The 27,912-nt window shown below is 41.9% G+C and overlaps 2 protein-coding genes across 2 annotated transcripts; both read left to right on the forward strand.

Moving 5' to 3' along the window:
• Positions 1-6,833: 6,833 nt before the first annotated feature.
• Positions 6,834-10,650, forward strand: esd (esterase D/formylglutathione hydrolase). The gene is made up of 9 exons (XM_028963978.1): positions 6,834-6,884; positions 6,971-7,042; positions 7,116-7,204; positions 8,509-8,607; positions 8,840-8,964; positions 9,041-9,160; positions 9,442-9,540; positions 9,875-10,042; positions 10,488-10,650. The coding sequence occupies exons 2-9, from the start codon at positions 6,975-6,977 to the stop codon at positions 10,566-10,568; spliced, it is 849 nt and encodes a 282-aa protein (XP_028819811.1). The 5' UTR covers positions 6,834-6,884; positions 6,971-6,974; the 3' UTR covers positions 10,569-10,650.
• A 2,135-nt stretch (positions 10,651-12,785) lies between these two features.
• On the forward strand, positions 12,786-25,350 carry lcp1 (lymphocyte cytosolic protein 1 (L-plastin)). The gene is made up of 16 exons (XM_028963952.1): positions 12,786-12,869; positions 14,795-14,892; positions 15,733-15,896; positions 16,200-16,329; positions 16,459-16,591; positions 16,695-16,776; positions 16,863-17,028; positions 19,227-19,369; positions 19,508-19,603; positions 19,735-19,930; positions 20,029-20,107; positions 20,241-20,355; positions 20,868-21,001; positions 21,209-21,329; positions 24,681-24,805; positions 24,907-25,350. The coding sequence occupies exons 2-16, from the start codon at positions 14,829-14,831 to the stop codon at positions 25,037-25,039; spliced, it is 1,881 nt and encodes a 626-aa protein (XP_028819785.1). The 5' UTR covers positions 12,786-12,869; positions 14,795-14,828; the 3' UTR covers positions 25,040-25,350.
• Positions 25,351-27,912: the final 2,562 nt, after the last annotated feature.

The raw sequence follows: 27,912 nt of genomic DNA on the forward strand, positions 1-27,912 counted from the left end.
AGACTGTTTTTAATCTTGAGAGAATGTAAAATTAAGCAATGTCTAGTACAGACTTTATCCAGCTACAACATTTCTGACATTTCCAGTGCAGAGACAAATCAAGAGTTTTAACACCAGCAAGGGTCATCAAAATAACAGCAGAATATTCTCATATTGTCATGATAATGGCACTGAAGACAAAACACCATTTAAGACTAATTCAAAATATATTTAGTGTTACCCATGCTGCATTTTTTATGAACCAAAAATGTAAAATGGCACTCTCTTTACTCATTCACATGACCAGAACTATTTCAATGATTTTCAGTCACAAATGGCTGAAAACACCAAAGTGGAGTGATGTCCAAGACAGCAGTTCATTTAATGAGATGATGAAGAGACTATTTATTTAACTGAGGTCCAGACCCAGAATATAGTGGAGATGGTCCATGACCTGCCGAGGAAGATCCAATGTGTTTATCCGCCTTCTTGAAATAATCTATGACATTATATTAATACAGACAACCAATTAACCCATACAATTTCTTCATAACATGAGTGCAGACAATGCAAAGACAGGAGATAAATTGTACAAATAAACTTATGCTGTTACCTGATGTTTGTGCTGATGTTTTTTTAGATGCTCCTAATTATTTATGTATATATTTATTCTTAACTATATGCAGGCATGTTTATTAAGACACATCTGAAAATTTTTTGCCTGGCTAATTACCAAAATTATTCATCCACAACATGCTCTCATCCATACATCGTTCCATTTCTCATCTGGAGTGCTGTGAGAATCTTGCTTGTTTCTCTGGTACCTTCTACACAATCTTTCCCACAATCTTGAGGGATAAGCTTAAGCAGACAGGAGTGGACAGTCACCTGGACTACCTCATTAACCAACCCTGGTATGTGGGAACTCGGACAGTGTGGTCTGCAGTACAGGGGTCCTGCGCCGTTCCTCTTCACCATCTGCACTGCAGATTTCTCCAACAACTCCACCAACTTCTTCATGCCAAATTTCCCTGCAATGGTCAGGATGAGGATGACGAGGAGTATAGAGAACTGACCCAGGACTTTGTGGACTAGTGTGGGGAGCTACAGCTACTTTGGTGGTCTTTTGGAGAGCAGGAACCTTCTACGACTCTGTGGAGGCATCATCCATCTTCTACGGTGTGGTAAGCGCTGTTCTAGGAAGCTTAGTGGAGGAGGTGAGTGACAGAAGAATGTTAACTAAGAACCAACATCTCCCACCGCATGCAGGAGACTCTTGACAGTACTGAGCAGTTCCTTCTATTCTGCTCTCAATGTGCATGTATGTACAAAATCAACAGAGAAAGTCAGAGGCTGGAATAAAACTTATGATCTTTACTGTAGTCTTCATTGTCTTTTTAGTTTTGTATATCAAAACACAACATATCAGACACATCTGCACAGATCAGTTTGATGCATAAATTAACATCTGTTCTACTCAAAGACAATACTTTCACATTTTCATGTGGCTAACACCACGTGACATATCAAAATCCTAATTATATAATAAAAATCAGACGCCCTTATCCAGAGCAACTTACAATCAGTAGTTACAGGGACAGTCCCCCTGGAGACACTCAGGGTTAAGTATCTTGCTCAGGGACACAATGGTAGTAAGAGGGATTTGAACCTGGGTCTTTTGGTTCATAGGCAAGTGTGTTACCCACTAGGCTACTACTAAATCATTTTGGCAGGGGTCCTACAGCAAGAGAATTAAAAGAGTCCCGGCATAGTGGCGCTGGACTAAGGAAGTAATAACAATGCGCCTTTGATTTAGTTTGTCTCAGTAATTGCTAATGACAGTGAATTACGGAGCTTGCTGCACCCTGATGAGACTCAATTCATTGTTCAGAATTCCATTTAAGTATTGAGGTGAATGAATAATATGAGCATATACAATTTCACCAGTCCAAAACACTAACATTTTATTATTTTTTAAAATGCTTTTTGCACTGTACATATGGTAAAAATTCTGCTGCTTGAAATCATTCAGATTTCTGACTGACTGAAGTACAAGACTCATTCTTCAAATGAATTAAATCTTTAATTGGCAAAGTTTGGATATAAAACAGATATAAAGCTATGTCACGGCTAATGTGGCAGCGTTACAGATGTTCTGTAAATTGTAGAAGTGAAGGATGCATCATAGGACCCTAGTGGCTATGCTGTGATTAGGATTTTTTGTAGATCGCTACTTAAAGAGCGGTAAAATGGCTTTAATTACAAAGCCATTAAGGCCCAGTGATGAAGTGTCTGTCCCAATACAACTGGAATTTTTAAGATGCAAGCAATCATTGGAGAAGACCTAATAAGCAGTTATCTGCCATTTGGATATGTGTGTGTGTGTGTGTGTGTGTGTGTGAGCTGCCACACTATACAGATGTAGAAGAAGTGTGTGTGGTGAGCTCTTTCAACTGAAAGCGTGAAATGCCAGCTGTCACAGTCACTCTATGAGAAAACTGTGTGTGTGTCTGTGTGTGTGTGTGCTTGTCCTTAATGCCACCTTTCATGTTTAATATAAACCTGTGCTCTTTATGACAGCACTAAATTATTCATGTATGCCATAATTACTATCATAACCTTAATGATGTCGTTCCACCTTAAACAGAAGGGTCCTCATTAAGCACGTAGACACCTGCAAACATCAAAAATCATTAGAACTGTCACCATAACAACCTTCCAGCAGCATGCCATGGCAAGAGTGCAACCCCATCCCCACTGCCAGTCGGGGCAGGTGTATAAAATGGGCATGCAGACTGCTTCTCTACACATTGGTGAAAGAATAGTGAGTTCCAGACTGATTCTGTGGTAGGACAATATTGGCACTTCCTCACTACAGAATATTCCACAGCCAGTTGAAAGATGGCAATTTCTAGGCCAATGGCATTTTATACTGTTGTCTTTGTTGAAGAACCCCCACTTGTATCTATCAAACTGCAGCCTCCCCCTAGCAAATGGCCTGAGGTGCCATAATCGGAAAGCTAAATGCAGGTTTCCTATTCATTTTCAATGGTTTCACTTTTTTTCTGGTCAGCAGACACATACTGTCTGCAGTACAAAGAATTTACCTTTGTCAGGACTAACAGTCCATTATGGATGTATCAAAGGAGGTATCAAATCTGCTCTGATCAAAGGGGGTAGTGGTGGCCTAGCGGTTAAGGAAGCGGCTCCGTAACCAGAAGGTGGCTGGTTCGAATCCCGATCTGTCCCCACACACTGCTCCCTGGGTGCCTGTCATGGCTGCCCACTGCACACTCAGGGTGATGGATTAAATGCAGAGGACAAATTTCACTGTGTGTACCGGGTGCTGTGCTGCTGTGTATCACATGTGAAAATCACTACACATTAAATTCAAATTCAAATTTTATTTGTCACAACAGAGGTAGGCCCTTCAAGGTATTATAGCGCTGGGTGTCAGAAGGAGTAGAGAGCTCACTCAATTGGAACAAAGCCATCTATATTTCAACAGTAGATGCATTTATCAGGCATAAGTCATCTAACAACTCACAACATATTACACACATTCCCCCCATCCCATTACAGCAACATGTCTTCGTCAAGACGGTGGGTAACTCTCCAACTAGCGCCCCTAACTAAAGCCGGGCACGTCATGCATTCTGGGAACCATACACAATTCCTCAACGTTACAGCATATTAAGCACCTGACTAAGAAGAAGAACACCAGCTTTTCACTGAACACAAGTGAGGAGATGCCCCAGGAGAATCAGGACCTGTGGCATGACCTTCCTACAGGAAGTGAGACGGTCAAGGTTACAGTCATTACCCTGCCACCAACAGAATTTAACCCTCCCACTAGAAGTCCCCCAGTGTCAGAATCTACTCTGACAAAAGATGATGTAGAAAGGATGGCAAAGGAAATTCTGGAGAAGCTGCAGGCATTACAACAGCAACGACAAAAAAAAGACCACAAGGAATTGTCTTTCAGCCAAAATCCCGCTTCTTTGGTGATGGATCCAACATTAATTTTTTTATCAGTCAGCGGAGGTTAAATACTTCTGCTGCTCTCAAAAGGTGTCACGACCGCGAGCTGACGGGGGAGAGAAGCGCAGAGGCGGGACATGCTGGGAAAGGGGTTTTTATTATAATAATAAATAAACACAAATAAACCAGGTGCAGTCAATCCTGACAAAAGGTGTTCCAGACCTACGCATCCAAGGGTCTCACTGATCCCAGGATGAGCTTCTAGGACTTTGCTGCTACTCCTTTCTTCCAACAGGAAATAGAAAGGTCAAAAGTATCCCACTGGACATCTATGTAAATTCTGCTACTGAAGCAGGGCCCTTACAGCCTCCATATACATACTGGTTTTGCTGGTGTTGCAGGAAAAGTATATTTACTGTCCTGCAAAAGTCTACTCTTTGTACGATGTAGAGGGTTTGCGCAAAGATGATCTGGGAGCGGTTTCAAAAGTTAAGGTATTCTCTGTTTAATTTTACATATACAGCATTTATCAGACACTCTTATTGACTTACAATCAGTATTTACAGGGACAGTCCCCCAGGAGCAACTTAGGGCTAAGTGTCTTGCTCAGGGACACAATGGTAGTAAATGGGATTTGAACCTGGGTCTTCTGGTTCATAGGCGAGTGTGTTACCCACTAGGCTACTACCACCCAAAAGTCTCCCAGAAGAGAGAACAAAAGTAGCACATTACCTGCTACTTCAGCTTGAGTTTTATTAGTGTAATTCCATGTAAATTCATCATATTTTCAGGTAACACACTCGCCTATGAACCATAGACCCAGGTTTAAACCCCACTTACTACCATTGTGTCCATGAGCAAGACACTTAACCCTGTCTCCAGGGGGGGACTGTCCCTGTAACTACTGATTGTAAGTCGCTCTGGATAAGGGCATCTGATAAATGCTATAAATGTGAATAAAATATTTTTATTAAAGGTTGCTTTTATACTTAACATTTCATTATGCAGTTTAAATTGAGTTTAAACAGCTGAGTCATAATACTGTAATATGTTGGTTCTGTGAATTTGAAATGTAACAATTGTTCTGGGAAATAATAATTAAACACACTTTGACAAACAATTGAAAAAAATATATATATTATCAAAATATTTACTTATGAATGATTATTAAGTTGGAGTAGGATTTTACATTAAATGCAACTGAGCTAATGTTACATTTACAATATTTGCAAATAAAACCTAAAGTAATAAATCAAAAATAAAAGTTATTACTTTTATAGCACACATTTGATAGTCTCAATGGGAAATGGTCCTTGCTCTATACTACTACTAGAGCAAAAAGCTCAAATCCTATTGGCTGTCTTTTGTCTTTTGCATCCTATTGACTGACTATCTGTTATGACTATCCACGACTGGCCCCCGCGCCTGGGGTTCGGAAGGTCTCCCCCTGTTTTCTCCTTTCAGATGCCTGGTTACTGGCTTTCTCTCTCTTCCTCTATTCCTTTCTTTTTTCTTTTATTTGGGGTTTTTAGTAGTAATAGTAATCTACCCATGTTAATAAACTAGAAACTGTTCATTCTTGTAACCTCTATTGTGCCATGCCTCTTTATGTCCATGTAACATCCATTGAGTTTGGATACAGTGCTTGTTTTTTACACAGTTGTTAAAGGGGAATCAGTTGGGAACAGCATCTCAGCCACGCATGCTGAGATAAAACTGCTTTCCCATGAATTAGAGCAGAGACTTCGGGAAGAGCTGTAAAAAAGAAACACTCTCCTAAACCTCGTGGAAAGCCTCTTCCCAGAAGAGCTCCTGCTGTTACAGCTCCATATGGCCACAGTTCGAGTAGCCTCCCAGGTGACTGAACGGAATTCGTAATGTTTCAATGGCTCTCTGAACAGAGAATATGGCTAGGTTTGGATTGGTGTTGGCTAAACCGGCTGCTTATCCAGTCTCAGTTTACTTTGTGGGTATTTTGATGCATATTTGCCAGCTCATTTAATTGTCTCTACCACTCTTTCCAGGTTATACCATTGGAGTCTCTGGATTGATCCCAAGTGGGATGTGGGATTCAACCGAGCCGCACAGCACCTGCTCCCACCCTCCACTCACCCAGCATGCAGCCAAATGAAGGCCATCCTCATGAGACCACAGTATCTGCAGTTGATTTCTCCGACCACACACACACACACACACACGCACACACACACACACCTGGTCGTTAACAAGACTTATCCCAGCATTTCTAATGTGCTCTGCTTTCATTAAAAGTGCAATCAGAACAGCACAGTCACTCAGTTCAATTATATGGCTACAAAGAGAAGGTGGCTATTGTGACTGTGCTTAAATGTAGCCTCTAATAAACTACAACACTGCCTGTCATACACTTGTCTTTCAGGACCCCATCAGGCCCAGGTTACTAATAGTATCCCAACAAGCATACTGGCTGGTTTTTATTAAAAACAACACTTTTTATGTACAGTTATGACATTATTATTTTCTTTTTTAACCCAGCCACTGGGGACAGTGTATTTTGGTGCTGGTTGCAAGCCAGTGTTGCGTCAAGAAGGTATTGCCAGGTTAGTTTTGAGGACAAAATATTATTGTTGTTTTTTTAAATGATTGTTTATTAAATCTTAAGGAAACGTCTGGATAATTTCTGTGATACAACACTGACATCTAGTGTCAGATTTTCAGTATTAAAACGTTTGACGTCAACGGTGTAATAACTGCACAATTCCGAAATATTCAAAACCAACCAGAAGATTTAAACAAACAAAACTGCCTTTTATCAACAAACGACGTCTTTTAAACGCCATTATTTTCCAGAGTGTGCATATCGCCCGAGAAGCGACGTATACCGGACGTGACGTCACACGCTGACCCGACGTCGACGTGCGCGCGCGTGTTCTTCAGGCGCGTTGGTGAGAGTTGGGAAGTCTTTGTAAGTGTGGAAATGTGTTGTGTTGTGGTGATTAATGTATTTTCTGTGGTTTTAATTTCCTCCCAGCACCATGGCTCTGTCCCAGGTCTCCTCCAATAAATGCAGCGGCGGCTACCAGAAGGTGTTTGAACATGACAGGTGGGCTGCTTCCCCCGCTGCGCTCTTACCTACTGATGAAAACGACGCAAATACGTTGCGTGTTTTTTTCCAGTTCGGAGCTGAAGTGTAAAATGAAGTTTGCCATCTTTCTGCCCCCCAAAGCCGAGACCTCCAAGTGCCCCGTGTTGTACTGGCTTTCAGGTAGTCTCTCTCTCTCTCTCTCTCTCTCTTGCTATCTCTCCTTCTCTCAATCTCCCCCATTTCACTCTCTCTTGCTCTCTCTCGCTCTCTCTCCTGCTCTCTCTCTCAATCTCCTCCATCTCTCTCTCTCAATCTCCTCCATCTCTCTCTCTCAATCTCCTCCATCTCTCTCTCAATCTCCTCCATCTCTCTCCTTCTCTCTCTCAATCTCCCCCATCTCTCTCTCTCTCTTGCTCTCTCCTTCTCTCTCGCTCTCTCTCTTGCTCTCTCTCCTCTCTCTCAATCTCCTCCATCTCTCTCTCTCAATCTCCTCCATCTCTCTCTCTCTTGCTCTCTCTCCTCTCTCTCAATCTCCTCCATCTCTCTCTCTTGCTCTCTCTCCTTCTCTCTCTCAATCTCCTCCATCTCTCTCCTTCTCTCTCTCTCAATCTCCTCCATCTCTCTCCTTCTCTCTCTCTCAATCTCCTCCATCTCTCTCCTTCTCTCTCTCTCAATCTCCTCCATCTCTCTCCTTCTCTCTCTCTCTCAATCTCCTCCATCTCTCTCCTTCTCTCTCTCTCAATCTCCTCCATCTCTCTCCTTCTCTCTCTCTCAATCTCCTCCATCTCTCTCCTTCTCTCTCTCTCAATCTCCTCCATCTCTCTCCTTCTCTCTCTCTCAATCTCCTCCATCTCTCTCCTCCATCTCTCTCTCAATCTCCTTCTCTCTCTCTCAATCTCCTTCTCTCTCTCTCAATCTCCTTCTCTCTCTCTCAATCTCCTTCTCTCTCTCTCAATCTCCTTCTCTCTCTCTCAATCTCCTTCTCTCTCTCTCAATCTCCTCCATCTCTCAATCTCCTTCTCTCTCTCTCAATCTCCTCCATCTCTCAATCTCCTCCATCTCTCAATCTCCTCCATCTCTCTCTCAATCTCCTCCATCTCTCAATCTCCTTCTCTCTCTCTCAATCTCCTCCATCTCTCTCCTTCTCTCTCTCTCAATCTCCTCCATCTCTCTCCTTCTCTCTCTCTCAATCTCCTCCATCTCTCTCCTTCTCTCTCTCTCTCTTATTATCCAGGGGACAAATAGACATTTGGTCAATCATGATCCTAGTGTGGGGATGTCAGGCAGCTAGGCAGGGGTTAGTGGCGGCATGTGTCAGTTTTTGGTGGGGTAAATGGCTGCTTTCCTGTATTGTGAGGGGTCTCTGGTTGTCTTACCTGCTTTCACATTGTGTGGTTTGCTTTTTTTTTTTTTTTTTTTTTGTAATATGTCTGTTTTGTAATAAAGATGGTTTCTCTGTGTCTGTGTGTGTGTTTTGTGTGAAGGTCTGACTTGTACAGAGCAGAACTTCATTACGAAAGCTGGAAGTCAGCAGGCCGCCTCCGAACATGGACTAATCATTGTTGCCCCGGATACCAGCCCACGTACGTTACACACACACACACACACACACACACACCCACTTGAGCGTCTGTGTTGTTCAGACACCTTTATCCAGAGCGACTTAGTCAGTAGTTACAGGGACAGTCCCCCTGCAGACACTCAGGGCTAAGTGTCTTGCTCAGGGACACAATGGTAATAAGTGGGGTTTGAACCTGGGTCTTCTTGTTCATAGGCGAGTTTGTTACCCACCAGGCTACTACACTCTGTTCTCAGGCGGCTGTAACGTCGAGGGGGAGGAGGAGAGTTGGGATTTTGGTACAGGAGCTGGTTTCTATGTCAACGCCACTCAGGACCCTTGGAAGACCAACTACCGCATGTACTCCTACATCACAGAAGAGGTGTGTTTGATGGGGGCGGTATTAATTTTCTAATCCGCACACACACTCTGGCGTCACACGTGTCCCTGTCTTCCAGCTCCCGCGACTGGTAAATTCCAACTTCCCCACGGATCCAGAGCGCATGTCTGTTTCGGGACACTCCATGGGCGGCCATGGGGCACTCATCTGTGCCCTAAAGAATCCTGGGAAGTACAAGGCAGGTTTAACTTGCGGTCCTTCTCAGACCTCTTGTGGTTGTATCATCATTGTGCGAAATGTGGAAGTATTAAATTTTTCATGACCATCATGACCATTTTTCTTTCAGTGCAAATGTATATGTTTGGTGTTATATTATGATTGTGTAAATAGAAAATCAACTTTAATCTGCTAAACTGTAATAATTGTCATGCCTCGTCATCAACACTTGTGTGTCAGTGTGAAATATGCAGATGGGGGGTGTTGAACAGGAGAAGTAAATGGTGTGTTTTATTTTTTTAGTCTGTCTCTGCGTTTGCTCCCATCTGTAACCCGATGCAGTGTGCCTGGGGACAGAAGGCTTTTTCTGGCTACCTGGGAGAGGACAAGTCTACCTGGGAGGTATAATTTTACACCTTTCTGCCTGTGTAATCAATGTACAGGTTTGATGTTAAAAATACATATTTATGCGTGTTTAGTGCTGAAGCTTAATCATCAGCCTTTAAATGTTGGGATAATTTAACTGGTCTGCAAAAAAAATTTTTTTTTTTCTGGTCTCTGACTTATTACACTTGCACATTACTAAATACATTTACAACATTTATCAGACATGCCTTATGATCAGTAGTTACAGGGACAGTCCCCCTGGGGACTTGCTCAGGGCTGTTTTGTTGCCCACTAGGCCACCATCCAGTTGTGTAGGAAGTGGAAGTCAAAAAGTCTTTTGTGTTCTCAGGCCTATGATGCTACGGTGTTGGCGGCATCGTACTCCGGCCCCGAACTGGACATTCTGATTGATCAGGGCCGCGATGACCAGTTCCTGTCAGCCAGCCAACTGCTGCCGGATAACCTGATTGCCGCCTGTTCTGAGAAGAAGATCCCTGTAGTCTTCAGGCTCCAGCAGGTCTGTACTACACTGGAATAAAGCATTATTATTTATTTCATTTTAATGCCATCTTATGATATTTGCGGTGTACACTACTATGGTGAAGTATGGTTACTTTGTTTCACACAACTGGCAACAAACTGATTCAATAAATCAGAATCATGTTTATTGGCCAAGTATGTGCAATCAAATACAAGGAATTTGATTCCGGTTGATGGTGTCTCTCAAGTACAGAGTAGAAGAAAAACAACAAAAAAAAAAACCCCACAATGTGTAAGGATGTGTAAGTGTTATTTGTACAAGTTGTACAATGTTAATACTATATACTGAATATCAATACATGTATGAATGTATATAGATCTGTAAGTGTGTATAGATGAATAATGTGCAGTACAATATAATACACAATGCAGTACAATATAATATAATTGAAAAACCGCATAATGCATTCTTTTGTTTCCAGGGTTATGACCACAGTTACTACTTCATCTTCTCCTTCATCAATGAGCACATCAAGCACCACGCCAAGTACTTGAATGCCTAACAGCCCAAGTGCTGCTGAAGATGTGTACGGTCCATCCCGACCCTTCCTGACTCACTGTGTCTGAATAAAGATTTATAACAGGTGTGGCATGGATTGGGTCTGTTTTGTTGAGAGATGTAATACGTTCATGTAAAGCGTAAACGTTCATGAATTCCTAATATTCCATTAAATTAACATTTTTCTCTTTAATAGGTCTGTTGCGCTACATTTCGAGCAGGTTTTGTAATGGCCAGGTACCACAACCCAGAACAACAAGCCTTCTGGGGCCATGTTCATAGAATTATTACTGGAGAAAAGGCACCGCTTTACACTGACAGCCTGACTATAAAACTGACCTCTGCTAGTGGTTAGTTAATGTGTGGAAATATTTTATACAAATGAATTCTATTAAGATGAACAAATTTTTTTTTTATTAAATATTTGCAAATGTGTTTAATGGAAAAGAGAAAAGAAGTGGCCTTAGGAGGAGAGCCGAACTGACAGGGAGACCAGTGCTTAGTAACTAACTACAGCTACTATGTTTTATTACTGTTATTCACAATAAAATGTGTCCTCTGCTTTTAACCTTTTAACCAGTTACTCACAATATCCCTAACATATTGTGAGTAGTGTATGCGTGACTAGTTTTGAGGTCAGGAGCAGAACAGGGTTGATTGAATCAGGATTGACTGAGAGGACGTCACTGTCTTCAGCAAAAAACCCATCTGATTGATTAACAGGACTGTTTTATAGACCAGCTACATTGGAAACTGTAACGGTGATGAAACCTGAAGGACAAAAGGCACGTTTCCACAGTGAAAGTCAACCTGAAACCAGGCATCGCAGGCTTCCACGGGGAAAAGTGAAAGTCCAGCCTCACCCGCAGGAGGTGTGAGGGCAGATCAGGAAGGGGTCCAGAGAGGACCTGGAGATTCTCATTTCACATTGTATCTTTACCTGAATAAGTTTGCAGCCTTTTCTTTTGAAATATGTGTGTGCATGTATGCTGGTTGCATTCGTGGTGGGGACAATACGAAAACATGAGGCAGTCTCATATAATTATACATAATGAGAAATAAATCCTATTTTCTGCTGCACATTGAGGATCTATCCTTTACTTTGGCTCGTTGACCGTTCAGGGATGTTGAATTGTTCATGGTGTTGCCGTGAGCCTGTAATTCAGCAGACAGAAACATGCCTGTATGTGGGGTGATAGTTGTATGTGTCATCTGAGCTTTTCACACCTGCTCATACTCTAGCAGGAACTGACACAGGTTTGACATTTACAGAAATGAAACACACACAAAACACAGCACAAAAATGTCTGAGACCCCCCAAATTTTAACATTTGTCCTAAAATAGCATCAAAGCTGACTGAAGGGTCATTTACATTTCATGAATAAAGCACTGGTAAGATACTACAAAGTCATTATGGCAAATGGGTCTCCCATAAATAAAATGGTCTAAGATCCTATTAAAATCCTATTTAACCTCTTTACAATGTAGGAGAATATTAACATCTGACTCATCAGGGTATTGGTATTTTCTGCAGTTACTAGGCTCTATACAAGTTGAACCACGTGGTCCATTCCTCTTCCCTCTCCTGTCGACAGTCACAACTCCCCTCTTAAACATCTGTTGCAACCTCCATCCCATTTCTTCTTCTTGTTTTAGCACTGATGTGATGTCATCTCCACCTAAATCATTTCTTCATGTCCAACATGCTATTTAGTATTTAGCTCTGAAGACCTTCAGCATACAAGCCCTTCCAGGAACACGTGGCTGAACTGTTCCAGGAACTGTTCAGACATATTTTCTCAGGTTTGGAGGAAGTGATGTGGCACAAGATCAAGATTTTAGTAAAGATCCATACTTATTACAACCATAACATTCAGCTTGTTCAGCTGCAGCTCCACATAACCACTAAAGACACTTCTTACAAATCAAGTAAAAATTAAGTAAAAAAGGGCTCACTGGTGTTGATCATCAAACCATGGATCAGTCAGAAGACATCTTCAACAGATTAATTTCCTGTCTGAGAATAGTTGTTGGTGCTAACCAAAAACGGTGATATTTCTACATTTAAATGATCTAGACCCATGTACCCATCTCCAACCCTCATTGTTCACACTCTCACTGGTGCACATTGAACATGAGTGCAGATTTTGCCTTATAAAGACAAAAGCAGCAGCTTCCTCTATCTGAAGCTGCATGTCAAACTCTCACTTCCTTCCTGCGCCTTCTGAGCCGATCAGCTCAGTCCCTCCTGCAGAGTCGTCCTGAGCGCACGGGGGAGCTGGACCTTCCACACACCTACCGCAGGTAAACCCCTCTCCATTCATTCCCATCTGACCGTTCTCAAACAGGTCCACACACATACGTGATGTGGGGCCAGGACGGTGTTTTCAGCGACTTTCTGCCTGAAGTCATGCGTTGTTCTGAGTGAGGAGTGTTAGGATCAGTAGCAGATCAGGGGTTTGGGCTGCAGTGGAGAGGAACAGGAAGCTGTGGTTTGAGTTTGCAACTGCACAGAATGGCAGCCTTGCACAGAGTCTCTGCTTCACACACGTTTTCCACACACACACACACACACACACACACACTGAATATCTAGGACTCAAATTCACAGACACTGCTGTGTGTGTACGAGGGTGCAGTAAAATAAAGATGTGAATCTGCTGTTTAGGCCATTTTAGCTGTTTCCGCCATCCTTTCAGCAGAGGTGAGAGTTTTGGAGAAGCATGAATATTTCACACATTACACCGCACAGCATCTGCAGTTTCAACATAGCAAAACACAAATCTTTAGTTCACAAAATGAACAGCAGTTGAATTCTATCAATCTGTCAGTCATGTTCACCAAGTTCAGCCATTAATTTGAAACACAGAGAAGCAACCATGTTGGAAGACTGGGACTTTCCTTTGTGACAGTAATGTAATAGGTGATTCCCAGCCCGGGCTCTGAGGTCCCCTGCATGTCAGCGTGGCAAATGAAATAGAATTTTTAAAGTATGGTTATAATGTAGGATTATTATGCAATACCTTCCATTTAATACATGTTACCAGGGGTTGTAGACATACACAAATTGCATTGGACAGTTGACAGAGTGCATAAACTGCTGAAATAGACTAAATGATGTTTTAAAAAAGGAAACGTTCAGATGAGACGTCCTCTTGTAGTTCTGCTTTATGTTCCTCAAATGAGTCATTTTCTAAAATAGAAAATATAATATGAAAATATGTGTATAATAATGAGCACTTGGTTTTTCTACATTAATGTTAGACATACATAGTGAAACCAAACAAAGTTTCTCTGTATCCTGGTGCTACATGTAACATTTAAACAAAGTTATATACTGACGTAAAGTGATCGTCGTCGACAAACCGAGCGACATAAAATACATTATAACAGTTAATTGAATAATTAAGGTGCAAATACCAATTGACCAATACAATTGAATAAGCAAACAAAATGTTATTGAATAACTGAATTAGGGCTAATTTTAGGAAGTATGTTCTATTGGCTGTTTTCCGTGTATGTAGTAGCTTGTAGGAAATTTAAAATGTCATTGGGGCAAGTAATATATTTTGGGAATAATTTACTGATCATTTAAAACTGAATGCCCAAGAATCCCTAAATTGAATGTTTTTTCTGCTAAACTGTAAAGAGGAACACACACACACACACACATACACACACCCTAACCATTCAACAGTTAAGGAAAAACTGAAAATGAGGAACACTGTCCCATCAGAGAGATTGTAATGATGGGGGCTTTCTGTGTTCTTGTTCACTTATGAAATATGAAGGAAATGTGTATTTGATATTAATGCCCGTAAAGTGTCATGTTTGATATTTGAAGCCACACAGTTTTTGATCCTCAGTAGATAATACTTGTTGTAATAATTTATTTTTTATTACAGGTCAAGTAATCCTCATTACAATATATTGATTTGTTGACCTGCATGTTAGTTTTGATGTCCTCTTCATTCACACCCCACCTCATGCTCATAATGTGAATAAATATGAATTTATTTCTTCAGGACAGTTCCTCTAGTCCACATGAGTCATAAACCTTTAGAAGCGAATCATTTTTTCTGTGTAGTATGCAGGCTGGTAGTTGTCTAGCATCTAATACACTCAACAAAAAAGACCCAGGTTCAAACCCTGCTTACTACCATTGTGTCCCTGAGCAAGACACTTAACCCCGAATGTCTCGGACTGATGCTATATCGCCATGGTTACAGGTCACATTAGCCAACACTGTCACCAAATCCGAAGATGGCTGCCGGATCAATCGCACCAGAGGAGATGGAGGAGTTGAGAGAGGCATTCAGCAAAGTTGGTGAGGGAGAAGACACACACACAAACACACACACACTCGATTGTGTTCCCAATTTACATACAGTTTATTCACAGTACATTGTAAAAACACTATATTCAACCACTCCAATTTGATGTTACCTGGCAGAAAGAGGCATGGCACAATAGAGGTTAAAAATGAACAGTTTCTAATTTATTAACACCGGTAAATAATTATTGTAGTTACATGTGAATATTGAATGTAAAATGGTACCAATGTTACAGAGAAAACAGAAATAAGAAGAAAGAGTAAAGAGGGAGAGAGAGGGAGAGGGAGAGAAAAAGCCATGAGAAAAAATGGGAGAAGAGAAAAAGACTCAGAAGCCTTCTGGCTTCCAATGGAAAACCCCTGAGCAAGAAATCTCAGTCCCCTTTTCCACATGTGAGCAGACCTTTATACGCCTGGCTTACAAGAAGTTGTCACTGGCCTACAGGAAGTTGTCACTGACCAATCAGAACCTGTTGTTTCTGATGTCATGCCCCCGGTGCCTCCCATCTGGGGAAGACAAAGAGAGTGGGCGGTCCTGACGGCTGACACTTCACATGCTGCCGTCAGACAAAATGCATGTAAAACAGAGGTGTTGAATCTTCACGCACAACAATTGACACAGGAATGTCACATATCTTCTTGTAGACGGCCACTATGCAAAACAAAGGCATGGTCCTGCGACAGCCGCTAGGCAAAACAAAAGCATGCTCCTGTGATGTCCAATCTTACAGCATGCAAATGAATAAATGTGTATGTGCATATACTCTACAGGCCAGACGTTTGTAGTCTGCTCCTACTGTGGGCTTCTCACTTAACTAATGAATTTTTTTACAGATGTTGACAGCAATGGCCACATCAGCACAGATGAACTGAATGACCTCTTCAAAGCCGCCAATCTTCCATTGCCAGGATACAGGGTCAGAGAGATTGTGGAAGAGCTGAGCAGCACAATGGACTTGAACAAAGATGGAAAGATCACCTTTGATGAGTTTGTCAATGTATGATATCTGCATGCACAGATTTCACAGAAGCCTACACACTCAATTTAATACATAGTATATAGTATATAACCTGCATGAGTTGCACAGGCATACTGTAAGCCTCACCACAGATTTCTCTAAATAGAGTTCACTTTCGGTTAACATTTTGGTTCTGTTGTTGTTGTTATTCAGGGTGCATTACTGTTCAGAACTAACCATGTACCAACCAGGGTCTTATATGCCAAGGAATTCTAAAAAAATGCCAATAACAGACAATAACAAAATCTAAATTCCAACCAAATTATGATCAAACAACTGCAGGTTGTGCATGGCCTGAAGAGCTCAGATGTAGCAAAAACCTTCCGCAAGGCCATCAACAAGAAGGAGGGGATCTATTCTGTAGGTGGAACATCAGAACAGTCCAGTGCTGGGACACAGCACTCCTACTCAGGTACACACACACACACACACACACACACACACACACACACACACACACACACACACACACACACACACACACACACACACTTTCTGGGCCCACACCAGCTGATCAGTGCATGGGTGTACTTCATTACAGAGGAAGAAAAGGTGGCCTTTGTAAACTGGATCAATAAAGCTCTGGAGAAGGATCCAGACTGCCAGCATGTCTTGCCCATGGACCCCACAACCAACGACCTGTTCACTGCTATGGGAGATGGCATTGTGCTGTGGTATGATACAGACAGGCACACACACATTAACACACCAGCGTTGTAATGCATGTTCTTAATTGAGAAAAGTGATGACGATGTTGACATTTTCATTACCATTTAGTAAAATGATCAACTTGTCTGTTGCTGATACCATTGATGAACGGACTATCAACAAAAAGAAGCTCACACCATTCACAATTCAGGTAACACACACACACACACTGCCTGCAATGCAAACACTCACTCATAAGGTAATAAGTGTGGCCCCATGCGGTGTGTGTGTCTGCAGGAGAATCTGAACCTGGCTCTGAACTCGGCATCTGCTATCGGTTGTCATGTGGTAAATATTGGTGCAGAGGACCTAAAGGAGGGAAGGCAGCACCTAGTGCTTGGCCTCCTCTGGCAGGTCATCAAGATTGGCTTGTTTGCAGACATTGAGATCAGCAGGAATGAAGGTACTCACACTAATGTGTTTGTATTCATGCAACATCACCAACATCAACAGTTATTTCATATATAGCCCAAAATCACATACAGTATGTCTCAATGGGCTTTGACAGACACTACAGTTGACCCCTCCCACACTTGACCCTTCTGCACACAAGGAAAAACTTCACACAAAAACGAAAGGAAAAAACTTTGGGAAGGAGTGATACAGACCGGGACCCCCTTCCAGGGTAGAGTGAGCCTGCAAATGGTGTCAGTGTTTGTGGTGATTTGTCTAATAAGAGAAAAGAAGAAGTTGTTCTCCAGTCCTACAGTTGTAGGGTTGGAGAAGTCCACAATGTAGTCCAGAGTCATGGTGTACATTACATGTCCATTATGATGCTACTGGTCCATTTTAAAATCACTGAAGCTGTAGTTTGGTGGTGGTGACCCTCTGGTTCGTTTCATGCTAAGTCCTCGTTTAGCAGTTGCCAGGATTTATTTGCTGGTCTCTTCACTGGAGTCTGCCAGTAGTCTGTGCGCTTGATTCAGTGTCTCGGTGAGAACAAACAGAAGCAGCAGCAGACGGTGGCATTGTATGACTGGTACTGAAATATGTGGTAATAGTGGTACATTTGTGCAACAGTGGCCCAGTACCCTAACTAGGACAGCCTAACTGAGGTGAATTTAACACTGTCTGTGCTTAACATGGGGACTGTGTGATAAAGTGGACTTAATAATTGACACTGTGTCTGGGACTTTAACAGAAGGCCAGAGTAAACAGATGTGTTGCACATCATGATCAATTTAGATCCAGTAATGTGCAAAGCTTTTAGGCAGGTGTGAAAATGCTTTAAACTAACAATGCATTTAAAAATTAGAATGGTTTATTTTTTAACAATTAACAAGCTTCTCATTGTACCAAAAAAGTACATCTACATCAAATCATTATTTTCTGTTCAAAGGCAAGGACAATTCGAGAGAATGGTCAGGAACAAGGCAATCAATGTGAGGCATGGTCAGTCAAGGGAAAGGCTTAAACAGACACGATGAGAATCAACGAATGAGTTTGCGACGTCCTGCTCTCGTTCTATGCGGTGTCTTACTTTGGGTGTGGTGTTGCCCAGGAGGTTGGACGGCAGCTGTGACAAACATTTCAATGGCAACTGGGGTTCAAGTGCATCTTGCAACAGGTAATGTTGAGAATTGTAGACATAGTCAACAGGAAAGTTGAGGCACATCAAGCTAATTTGCCATCTGGTATGGCCAGATGTGATCTTCATTGGAGAGTTGAAGCCAAAAAGCCATTGAAAAAAGGCCAAGTGACTCAACTATGGAAACATAGGAACTGGATGCCAAAAAATGGTAGCAGGTACACAATATCTACAATAATGAGTGTGGTCGAGGCTCCATGCAAGTTTGGTGCTGAATTCTTGCAAATTGAGGTGGAGAGTTTGTCAGGATTATTGGTGTCCTCAATCTTCAATGATTATTACAGACATATTATTATTCTGTCATTCAATACTGTCAGGAATTACAGAATGATTGGCCCCACAGAAGATTTGTAGTTTATTTTCCAAGATGCGTCTTGAAAAACTGTATGTAAACATGCCTAGAAGAATTGAGGACACGACAGAGGTTTAATACAAACTTCAGGAGACAGGGGAACATCTACACGCACAATGACCCGACGGCGAACAGACACGAACAGGATAGTTTTATACAATTATATAAATAGACACCAGGTGAACACGATCAGGGAACATTACACAGGATGAACATGAAACTCCGGTCCGGACTCCGGATCCGGAGTAACCCCTGCCGGTCCGGATCATGACACAAATATTTATTTGATTTACATGTACATTGCAGACATCCTCATCCAGAGCAACTTCCAATCAGTAGTTACAGGGACAGTCCCCCAGGATACACTCTGGGATAAGTGTCTTGCTCAGGGACACAATGTAATAAGTGACATTTGAACCTGTGACTTTTGGTTTACGTTGTTACCCACTAGGCTAATGCATTTTAGTTACATTTAGTTAACTGATGGAAATAAACCATTAACATTTTCATTTTTAAAGCATTCTTAGTTTATAGCATTATAACTTTTGCACAGTACTGCATGTTCTGTACATGTCCATGTATTTTTGTGAGTGTAAAGTAATTGTATATGTGAGTATGTGTCTGAATATTCACATAAGAGTGTGTGTGCGTGTGTGTGTAGCTTTGGTGGCTCTGCTCAGGGAAGGTGAATCTCTGGAGGACTTGATGAAGCTCTCTCCTGAGGAGCTGCTGCTGCGCTGGGCCAACTACCAACTGGAACAGGCTGGTTGTCCCAAGATCAACAACTTCAGCTCTGATATCAAGGTACACACAAACACACACACAGATTTGTATCGAGTGTAAATCACAAGGCCTCTTCACAGTGAAGGAACTATGTCTTTAAAATACATTTAAAATAAATGCACACACAAAAATACACAATCTGTTTTTCATTTTCTGCAGGACTCCAAAGCATACTATAATATCCTGAACCAGGTTGCCCCAAAAGGAGATGAAGAGGGAATTCCCCCTATTGCCATAGACATGTTTGGACTACGGGTGTGTTCACACACACATGAAATTTATAAAGATTATATACCATACCAGCGAACATGATTACTCAATAGAATTCTATATAATTAAGGTACCATATGTGTGTGTGACGTCTGCAATGAACATCTCCCACTCAGGAGAAAGATGAGTTGCATAGAGCTGACTGCATGCTGGTACAGGCAGACCGTCTTGGCTGCCGGCAGTTCGTAACAGCAACCGATGTTGTCCGCGGAAACCCCAAACTGAACTTGGCCTTTGTGGCCAACTTGTTTAATAAGTACCCCGCCCTGAAGAAACCAGAAAACCAGGACATTGACTGGAGCTCCATTGAGGGTCAGTCAAAAGAAACACCCCCCCAGTACTGAGTCCCTGTGCTCAGTTTAAATGAGGCAAAGATGACAGACTAACCCACATGTGCGTGTGTGATTCAGGGGAGACACGAGAGGAGCGCACGTTCAGGAACTGGATGAACTCGCTGGGGGTTAATCCACGGGTCAATCACCTCTACTTGTGAGTCATTACGTGTGGATTGTGTTGTAGCAATAAATCATTGCTAAGCTCTTCTCCCTTTGCTCTATAAAATATATATTTTGTCAACTGGGTGTCAGAAATTAACAACTGTCCCTTTGTCACTGTGTCACAGAGACTTGTCCGATGCTCTGGTCATCTTCCAGCTGTATGAGAAGATTAAGGTTCCAGTGGACTGGGACAAAGTCAACAAGCCTCCCTACACCAAACTGGGCAGCAATATGAAGAAAGTGAGCTTACATGCATACTGGTACTTTTTAGTACTAGGAGTTTGTAGCAGGGCTCTCAAGTGTCATGCATTGAACGTGACAGTCACTATTTTTAGTCTTTTGTCACGCACTCCCACCACACATTGTATTCTTAGGTGGAAAAATAATTTGTAGGCTAATATGCAGCAGCACCCAATGTTACTCAGACTGCGGCACAGTAACGCCACTCCATCAAACAAGTGTCCCTGTAAATACCGATTTTCAGGTGCTGTGGATAAGGACGTCTGATAAATGCCATATTGGCTGAAAGTACGTACATTACGAACAGTATAATAATGCTTTACACTGGATGGACTCCAGATTTTTGGTCAGTTTTGTGCTCGTAGATTAAGCCTATTTTAAGTGTGATTAAGACATTTTAAGTGTGTGGCACAGAGTTGTGACAGATTGGGCACAAGTGACCTTTCATATGTCAGTCATTCAGGGCCTGCTGATGTACCAAGGGGCTCAGTTTCTGTGTTTGTGTGTGACAGCTTGAGAACTGTAATTACGCGGTGGAACTGGGTAAGAAGGAGGCCAAGTTTTCTCTGGTGGGAATCGCAGGGCAGGACCTAAATGAGGGCAACCGCACACTGACACTGGCACTGCTGTGGCAGCTCATGAGAAGGTGTGTACCCTACTATGCAAATGTCTGCTTATTATATATAATTGTCAAAAACTTTAGGCAATATTGGACTCATTTGTGTTCAACTGCACCTGAGTAAATATGCCAATCCCACAAGCGAACAGCATCAATTCTAGCAAATCTCATTTTGTTAACTCACAATATATAAAACCAGTGCAGACAACTGCAACGTCAAAACTTTTCTTTTAGGTACACACTGAACATCCTCGAAGAGTTGGGTGATGGACAGAAGGTCAATGATGACACCATTGTCACCTGGGTGAACAACACACTCTCAGAAGCTGGAAAACCCACAATATCTGGATTCAAGGTAAGCTGTAGGGTGTGTTACGAGCCGGTCTAGGGGCTCCGGCCCAAAACAAAAGAAAGGACAAAAACAAAAACCTACTAAGACGAAACTGAGAAATTTAACAAGTATTTTATTAACAAATAAATATACAAAAATAAGTAAGAAATACATACAAAACGAATTACAACGAATAATGACAAACAATACAGGAAAACAGAGAAAAACCTGTCCCACAGCAGGAACAGGTGGGTGGAATTTGTTATCACCAGGCACCTGCAAACACAACACACAACACAGAAAAGAAACACACCAAAATACCAGGACGTAACACCCCCACCACTAAAAAAAAACATTTATTGGTAGGAGCGTGACAAGGCGTCCCCCAAAACATTATCAGAGCCCCTTTTGTACCTGATCTCCAAATTAAACCCTTGTAAATATAAGGACCAGCGCATAAGACGCTGATTGACATTTTTCATCCTGGTGAAGAAAAGAGGATTATGATCAGGAACACTTTAATAGGAATGGAAGTTGATCCCACATAAACTTTGAAATGTTAAAATGACAGCAACAACGCCAAGGCTTCCTTCTCAATGGTACTGTAATTGAGTTGATGCTTCAAGATCTTCTTAGAAAAATAACAAACGGGGTCATCAAATCCATTTGCATCTACATGTAAGAGTACAGCACCTGCTCCAGTAGCACTTGCATCTACCTCCAGTAGGAATGGAAGGTTAAAGATTGGAGCAGCAAGAACTGGAGAAAGGGTGGTAGTAGCCTAGTGGGTAACACACTCGCATATGAACCAGAAGACCCGGGTTCGAATCCCACTAACCACCACTGTTTCCCTGAGCAAGACACTTAACCCTAAATTGCTCCAGGGAGACTGTCCCTGTAATACTGATTGTAAGTCGCTCTGGATAAGGGCGTCTGATAAATGCTGTAAATGTAAATGAGAACTACAAAGCAACGCTTTGGCATGTTCAAATTCCTTCTGGCGATCTGCGGACCAAACAAAGGCAGTGTTTTTACGGAGCAGATTAGTCAGTGGCAACACAACATCAGAGACGTTTTTACAAAAACTACGGTAGTACCCAATCATCCGAAGGACCCTACGCAGCTCTCGCTGAGTGGTTGGTACGGGAAAGTCAGAGATGGCTACTACTTTAGCTGCAAGGGGACGAACTTGTCCCTGACCAACTTGTTTACCTAAGTAAGTCACAGTTGCTTTAGCAAACTCACACTTCGGCAAGTTTAGGTTGAGCGAAGCCTTACACAACTGGTCAAACACAGTGTGGAGTGACTGCACATGTTCAGATCAGGTAGACGAATGAATGACTACATCATTGAGGTACGCCTCACAATGTTGCACTCCTGCAAACACTGTAGTCATAAGACGCTGAAAGGTTGCTGCTGCATTCCGCAACCCGAATGCCATTACAGAATACTGCATAAACTATTCGACGAATGCTGAGACCTCAGCAGTTCTAGGTGTTAGTGTCACCTGCCAGTAGCCTTTCAATAAATCCAGCTTACTGACAAAGCTAGCTGAGCCCACACAGTCGACGCCCTCCTCCATACGAGGCAGTGGAAACGAGTCAGGTCGTGTGACTGCATTCACTTTACGATAGTCAGTGCAGAACTGATGAGTGCCATCTGGTTTAGGAACCAGAATGCATGGAGAACTCCAGGGACTAGAATTGGGCACTGCTAATCCATGATCAGCAAGATAGGCCACCTCAGCTGCCATCGCAGCCCTCTTTGTGGGATTGAGGTGGTATGCATGCTGCTTTATGGGAGCATGGTCACCTACGTCAATGTCATGGCACAGGACATTACAACAAGATGGCACATCTGAAAACAAAGAAGGAAAGGGGCCTCTCAATTTTTTTATCTCACAAGCAGATAGATGTGCCAGAAACAAGTCCAGATCAGACATGATTTCAGAATTCTGGAGACGGGCACAAGTCAAAGGAATGTTTTACTTCGTCTATCAGGCGTACGAATTACATAATCTGTTTCACTCAGTTTAGACACAACTTCGTATGGGCCAGAAACCTTGCCTGTAAAGCAGATCCTACAACAGGCAAGAGCACAAGCACTTTTTCACAAGGCCTCACGGTCAGAACGGCCCTTCATCTTTAACTGAGATTTTGCTAAAGCTTCGTGTGCACACTCACATGCTCAATGCAAACGCTCACGAAATGAACTCACATAAGTTTCAATGGCCCCTGGTTGTGTGTGGCCAAAGATCAAATCAGCAGGACAAAAGCCAAGTGTACATTAATGCCCAATAAAGCCCGTTCTACGGCTTTAAACAGAGTCCTTCAACTTTTTATCTTCACACGTTAATTCTCTTTGGTGCAACGCGACAGGTTCGTGGTCAGTCAGAAGACAAACTGTGACCCCAGAGTTCCCAACGAACGCGAGTCTTCCCCCCAAAAAAACAGATGTCCCGGAGAGAAACAAAAATTGTCCCTGAGAGAAAAACAGAACAAATCCTGGACAAGCTCCAAATTTTGTTACAAACCGGTCTAGGGGCTCCGGCCCATAACAAAATAAAGGACAAAAATGAAGACGAAACTGAGAAATTTAAGTATTTTATTAAGAAATAAATATATAAATAAAGAAGAAAGACATACGAAATGGATTACAACAAATAATGACAAACAAAACAGGAAAACAGAGAAAAACAAACACCGAAGCAGGCCGACGCAACAAGTTGTGTCGCCTCCTAGGGGAAGCGCAGGGGAAACTGAAAGTGATGTAAAAGGGAAATGGTAGGGAGGCAGGCTTCCCTAACCATCTCACTGTGACTGTACTGAGGAGGTTAGTCACATCATTTCATTTGATATTTTTGATATTTTATATATGTATTAAAATTATAACCCTCATTATACCAAATTCCAAGTATTTGCAATTAACACTAGTGAATCGTAACCAAGTTCAAAAGAAGAAACAGGAGCAGGAAACTCAGAATATTGAAAACAATATTAATTTAAACCCGCACATAGTAAATGTAGGTGAATTACACATTGACTACACATATGCAAATGTATATGCAATCAGCCCAAATTTCATTTCTATTTTGTTTTATTCATCTAAAATATTTGTGTTCTACCATTATTCATCTATTGATATATTATTATATTCATTATATTTTAAATAGTGATTAACAAATCATTTTAATTCATGTAATTCAAGTGTTAAATTATTCTACTTAGTTGATAATTTACAGCTTGTCCACTGTTGTCTTGAAGCTCTGTCACATAAACGTTTATCTGAACATGTTTGAGGCAATAACAAGTTCTTCATTTAATAAATGAATGAATATTAAATAAATCATAAATCTGTGATTTTCTGACCCATTAGGATGGTTCCATCAGTAGCAGTCTGCCAGTTCTGGACCTGATTGACTCCATCCAGCATGGATCTATACGTTATGATCTTGTAAAGACAGAAGACCTGACAGATGAGGAGAAACTAAACAATGCCAAGTAAAGACACACACTTTACCACAGCCCTCAACATTTCTGCCTCCATACACACCAACAAACCCACATTCAAACACAACATTACTGTTTGCTGTGATTGACAGATATGCCATCTCCATGGCGAGGAAGATTGGCACGCGCGTGTATGCCCTGCCGGAGGACTTGGTGGAGGTGAAGCCAAAGATGGTGATGACGGTGTTTGCCTGCCTCATGGCTCGCGGTATGAAGAGGGTGTGAAGAGGGCATGACGGAAGACCTGCCAGACTCACCATCACTTATGTCACTGCGTATATAACTGCATCTGTCAGATACAATCACACTTGTTCTACATGTTCCAAAAGTCATTACAAAAGCCCTATCTTTCTTACTGATCCCAAATATGTGTTGCTCAGTCAATTATTCAAAACGGAAATGTGACAAAACTGATCATGCTTTTTAAAGTCCCCTCTAAAAGGCACCATTAATATTGTAGATTTGAATTGTTCTGGTGCTGAACATCTCTACTGCCTGAAAACTAAACCAAAAATAAAGCAGATTATTCCCATCAATGGTGTTCTTTGATTTAATAATACACTCAACATCTTACTGCAACATGTTCTTGTTTCTTTGGCTGCTCCTTTGAGGTAATTAAAGGTAAAATTAGAACAGGGTTAACCAATTTGCATTACAAGTAAGTAGAAATCATTCAGAAAAAAAATGTACAGAAAAACAGAATCCTTTGTTGATGGGGGGGGGGTGGTGACAAGGTGACAAGTCCCATCAACATGACTGAGAGTTTGGATAGATTCCTTCTGCCAGTTTTAGGACCAAGTAACAGTATTTCAGTCAAATTTAGCTTGAGGAAGTTGCTGTTTATCCATTCTTTAATGTCCTCTATACAGTTATCAACTTTTGATATATGTCAATGTCTGGGCAAACATGGAAGGATCAGGGGAAGATGGTGGAGACCGAGGGGTCTCTTGGCCCCTGGAGCATTGTAAGGAGACAGCAGGTGAGGGGAATCAGGGCTGCGTTGGGGCACAAGGCTGGGCACACAGCAACAAGGAAGAGACTTGGGTTAATGTGGCAGTGGTGTAGATAAAGGCAGCTCGCTTCAAGATTGTCAGAGTTCAAGGGTCATACACATCAGCGGTGGGGTTATCTGAGCCACAGGCAGTAGAATTGTCAGGGGCTGCTGGTAGTAAGATGGCAGCCATGATAATTTATCAATGTCATCTCTGTGTCTGGTGTAGATGTACAGTTATGTGTCATCTACAGGTGTAGTTAATACTATTGTAAAACCAGGTAGAGAGAGAACATAGCAAAAAAACTCTCTCTCTCTACCCACACAAAAGCACTGTATTCAAACCACTCCAACTTGATGTTACCTGGCAGAAAGAGGTATGGCACAATAGAGGTTAAAAAATGTACAGTTTCTAATTTATTAACTAAATTATTATTAGTTACATATGAATATTGTATGTAAAAAGGTACCAATGTTACAGAGAAAGCAAAAATGAGAAGAAAGAGTAAAGAGAGACAGAGAGAGAGAGGGAGAGAAAAAGCCATGAGAAAAAATGAAACGATAGAGCAGACTCGAAAACCGGAAAATCCGGTTTCAATGGAAAGGCAGCTGGGAAAGAAAGTGAAGTCCCTTCCCCACATGTGAACAGATCTTTTATACAGCTGTCACAGACAAATCAGAACCTGTTGATTCTGACGTCATGCCCCTGGTGCCTCCCGTCTGGGGAAGACGAAGAGAGTGGGCGGTCCCAACGGCCGACATCTCACACGTTTGGCTCGAGGGCCTCCCGTCTGGGGATGACAAAGAGGGTAGGCGGTCCCGACATCCGGCACCTCACACGTTTGGCTTGGGGGATGTTGCAATGCAGTTTGACAAAGGCATGCAAAATGGAGGTGTTGAATCTCTATGCACAACAAAGGCACAGGAGTGTCATGCCTCCAAGACGTCCCATCTTACACTATGTTTCTGAATTTTGATTCCAAGTGGAATCAAATGACTAGTATGGATCCTTGGGGTATTCCATATTAGCTTTTCCTGAACAAAAGTGTATTGACCTGTTTGGTTTAATTCAAGTGCACAGCCTCTGATTCCCACAAGGTTTTCCAACCTCTTTAGGAGAATGTGGTGGTGAACAGTATCAAATGCAGCACTGAGATAGAGTAGAATCGAAATGCAGTCACTGCCTGATGACATAAGCAATTAATTTGTAACACTGACAAGGGCTGTGTCCATACTGTGCTGAGGTCTAAAACCTGAGTGGAATACATTGAGTATGCTATTCATTTCCAGGAAATTCATGCCTTTTCCAGGAAATTCATACCTTTGTCTTATTTTTTTTCTGGCAGTTCTGCTCCATCTTTCAGGTAATGATTAATGAAAAAAAAATCAACAAATACAGGTACATTTATCAAGTTTTAGGGAGCCAACAGCGTTTGTGCCAGGTGAACCATTTCTGGGTTGATTTATCCATATGCTTCACATTATTTTCCTGCTAAAACACCCATCCATTTTCTGGCGGTGGCCACCAGATTTTCATTTTAAAATGTCTTTGTATTTCAAAGGGTTCATGATGCCATGCACTCTTAACAAGGTTCCTTGGGCCAAAAGCATTACAGATCCTCCACCATACTTAACAGTGACCAGTGATCAGGTGCTTTCCTGCACATTCATCTTTTTCAATCCAGACCCACTCAGAGGGTTCCCCAAAAACTCAATCTTAGTCTCATCCGACCAAAGCACACATTCACACATAAATAATGTTGTTAGGGTCTGTTGGATCATCCTTTTCAGGATTTGATGCCTAGAATTCATGACTACCAGAAAAATAATATTTAGAACTTTTTAAAAAGTATGTTTGAGTATTGGGTGAAAGAGATACTGGGTAAACGTCCACCGTCCCTGCTCTGGTACTAAACAGCAATGAGGGTTTGGATGATGCTATGGAAAACATCATGGACATTGAACAACCTTCGCACAACTGGACACATTTACATGCATGAATTTAAGAGGATCACAAAGACTGTGATTAGGGAGCCATGTGATTTTCCCCCCAGAGAAGCAAATATTTATGTTTGTTAGTTAGAGTTCCCCAGCCTGACTTATGGTC

The sequence above is a fragment of the Denticeps clupeoides genome, chromosome 20 (genome assembly GCF_900700375.1).
Source record: "Denticeps clupeoides chromosome 20, fDenClu1.1, whole genome shotgun sequence".
NCBI lineage: Eukaryota > Metazoa > Chordata > Actinopteri > Clupeiformes > Denticipitidae > Denticeps > Denticeps clupeoides.